General features: G+C 52.6%; 1 protein-coding gene across 1 annotated transcript; it reads right to left on the bottom strand.

The window, feature by feature from the left end:
• Window positions 1-1,942: 1,942 nt before the first annotated feature.
• Window positions 1,943-3,168, bottom strand: LOC125530629 (remorin 4.1-like). The gene is made up of 3 exons (XM_048695008.1): window positions 3,061-3,168; window positions 2,861-2,942; window positions 1,943-2,356 (listed from the first exon to the last, which is right to left on the bottom strand). Exons 1-3 carry the CDS (start codon window positions 3,150-3,152, stop codon window positions 2,144-2,146), a joined length of 387 nt encoding a protein of 128 aa, XP_048550965.1. The 5' UTR covers window positions 3,153-3,168; the 3' UTR covers window positions 1,943-2,143.
• Between the last annotated feature and the right edge of the window lie 8 nt (window positions 3,169-3,176).

Raw genomic sequence — 3,176 nt, 5'->3', positions numbered from 1 at the left:
CGCGCGTTTGTGGGTGGCCTCGGGGAGATGTGTGCTAGCTACCATGATGGGGCGACACGAGGGTGCTCGATGGGGAGCTCGATAGTTGGGATGGGTGGCCTCGATGCGGTCGCGCCATCTGTCACCGGCACATTTGTCGGTCCGAATGCGTCCGCTCCTCCTTCTCCCCCTTTCCTCTTGTTCGGCGGGGAGCTTTGTTGGAGGGATGGGTGGCCTCGATGCGGTCGCGTCACCTGTCGCCGGCACACCTCCGTGCCGGTCCGGATGCGTCCGCTCCCCTTTCTCCCCCTTTCCTGGGCCACAGGCGGGCTGGCGCAGGACTTCTAGTGGAGCGTCTATGGGTGGTTCTGTCGGTCGAGGGCCGCTGATTGGTCCAAAGTCGGGGCCTTTGTGTAGGTCTCCGGGTGGTCTGGTTGCAGGGCGGCGGCTCTGGCGGCGGGAGGCGCGACGTTTGGGGGCGAAGCGTGCGTCTCTGATGCGGGCGGGCAACCATGGCCACGTGGGTGACGTGGTTGCGGGTGGTTGACGTAGTTAGGGTGCGATGGAGGGGTGTGAGCACCGAGGTACACCACTTGCTTAGTCCTTTGACTGGCCGACGGTGGCGGTGGCTGTTGACGCCGTACCCTTGCTGAAGGCTCCGTCGTAGCGTTCCCACTCCTATCGTCTTGCTCCGGGTGAAAACCTGATCTTCGGGATCGAGCGGTGGCGGCTATCCATGATCGTAACCTTCTGGGAGGCACCGCTTTGGAGTCCTAACTTCGTTGTTGTCTGGCTCACCTCTTTTTGTGAAGATCTCCGTCAGCTCCAAGCGGTCTTCCTCGCCCATCTGTAGTTTGCTTGGCTGTTGGTGGGGTGGTGTGTCGGTGCCTGGTACCTTTGTATCTTACCCTGGGTGTGTGGGCTGTGTGTGGTGGTGACGTGCGTTTGTATCGATCTCTCGGTTGTAATCGGTAATGATTGCCTTATAATCTAAAGCGGAGGAAATCCTTTTTCGATAATATCGATCTGTGTAAGGGAAATGATTAGCCGCATGTTTGCTTTGCGGATTTGCTACTCGACCAACCTGTAAATAACACTATGTTTCTCTCCAGATCTAGACTAGAATCCTCTTTTGGTTTTTTATGAGTCCCTTTCAAAGATGAGAATCAGGTCCATTGAAAGCTGCTCGTGCGGCGATCACAGATACTCTCTCTATTCTTTTATACAATACCATAAACTTAGATTACAGATATCAAAATAAAATTTAATAAGTGCTTTGTATGTCAATTTTTCTTTTCGTTAGCCGGATCATTAATGCTCTGCATGCATGTAAGAAAGGAATAGGAAGGAAATAGTTCAATGTCATTATGACTAAATGCATGCAAGTATTAAGCAAGTTGTTAGTACTACAAGAAAACAACATTAATTTTTGTCTCGATTATCGTTAGTGGCCTTATATAGATACAAAATGTATTTTTCGTAATGACCTTGTATAAGGGAACGGAGGAAGTAGCATGCTCAAACTTGGCCCACCTGCAGTGGTTCTTGCATGAGCGGTGAAAAAACATCCATAGATAACAATCACAGGTGACACCATCATGATTCAAGTTCTGTTGCTCGCAATTATTCTAGATTTATTTCAGAATTTTCGACAAAGCGCGTTCTATGGGAGAAGACGTTTCCGTCGATTATGAGGCGTGTACAGTGATTTCGTAAAATCTCAAAATGATATGCCGGCTCGGTCTCTCGAAAATGCTCATAGGTGTAGGGCATGCTTGTATGCATTCATACGGGCGAGTATATGTGCGTATATATGAGTGCTTGTGTCCGTACATATGTTAAAGAAAAAAAAACAATCTCACGTGATTCTAGCAGACAAACAAGGCACATGTATGACTGGCTGATTCTAGCAGAGGCGCACAACTTTTATCTACCTTCGTTGAGAATCGAGAAGCAGGCTATGTGGATCATATAAAAGTGCATTCACCCCTACATTTTCTTTCCCTTGGCAATCAACCGAGCAATCAACCCCTACAGTGGAGAATGGACACAAAATGAAGCAGTGGGGCAGTGGAGGTGGCTACACATGGCAAGAACTCCACTCCGGCAAGGTGCATATACGGTGATCCCTATGAATCTGTCCTGTGTAGGGAGGCAGTTGAGCCTAGCCGCAGAGGGAGGGGATTCTGAAGGAGAAGAAGGAGGAGGGCAGGTGGCCGGTCCTCCGGATGTAGTCCGCCTTCTCCGACGTCCTCGCCGCGCCCTCGTTCAGCGTCGCCTCCGCCACCGCCCGCTTCTCCTCCGCCACGCGCCGCGCCGTCGCCAGCTTGCTCGCCAGCTTCTCCTGCGCCCGCGCCTTCATCTGCTCCGCCTTCATCTGCGGGTTCAGTTCAATCATCAATTTTCGACCGCAGGCATGCGTGAAGACATCAGCGCGCGCAGTAAATAAATTAATAAGCGCCCGACAGTGCTCATGTGGCGCATCAAGCGGCCGCAGATCCACTGCGGCGATGGTCGAGCAGTGTCGTGTGATGGTAATGGCGATCTACTGCGCCACTGGTACGGTGAATTCAATTGGGCCAGTCAGTGTCTGTGGTGCCATTCAAGATCGCTCGTTCGGAAAAGATGGGGTGATGGATCATTCAAGATCCGCAGCGCCGCTTGTCTGTTTCGCTGTAGGCTTATGCAGGCGCAGACGTGCAGCGAATGAATTCTACTACTAATTGGATGGACCACTGCAAACTCCTGTGTGAGAATGAATGGATGGACGGAGCACGAAAACTGATGCCATCCTCGCCACCTTTCTGTACGCGCCTTTGCACAATCATGGCATGAGATTCGGTCTAGCGCCAAAGGATGGAATCTTCAGAAATGTGGTTACCTCTATTTTCTTCATCTCCAGCTCGGCTTTTCGCCTCTCGTGGTTCTCCCAGGCCTGGATCTTCACCTCCTCGCGCTTGTATCTGCATCCATCCACACGAGCCGGGGAAAATGTCACGATCGATAAACGGATTAAGGGAGCTGGCGAGCAGATCTGCGCGCGACGCTGGCGATTTTCTATGGGTTGCGTTTCGTGCGCACCTCGCCATGAACTTGGCCCGCTCGGCCTCGTCCCAGGCCGCCGCGCGGGACTCGAGCGTGTTGGCTCTGGGAGCGCCGCCGTCGCTGTCCATGTCAGGCTCGCCGCCGCTGACGTG

This window comes from Triticum urartu, unplaced genomic scaffold (assembly GCF_003073215.2).
Source record: "Triticum urartu cultivar G1812 unplaced genomic scaffold, Tu2.1 TuUngrouped_contig_6449, whole genome shotgun sequence".
Taxonomy (NCBI): Eukaryota; Viridiplantae; Streptophyta; class Magnoliopsida; order Poales; family Poaceae; genus Triticum; species Triticum urartu.
The sequence above is the reverse complement of the archived record's forward strand: the minus strand, read 5'-3'. Positions and strand labels throughout refer to the sequence as shown.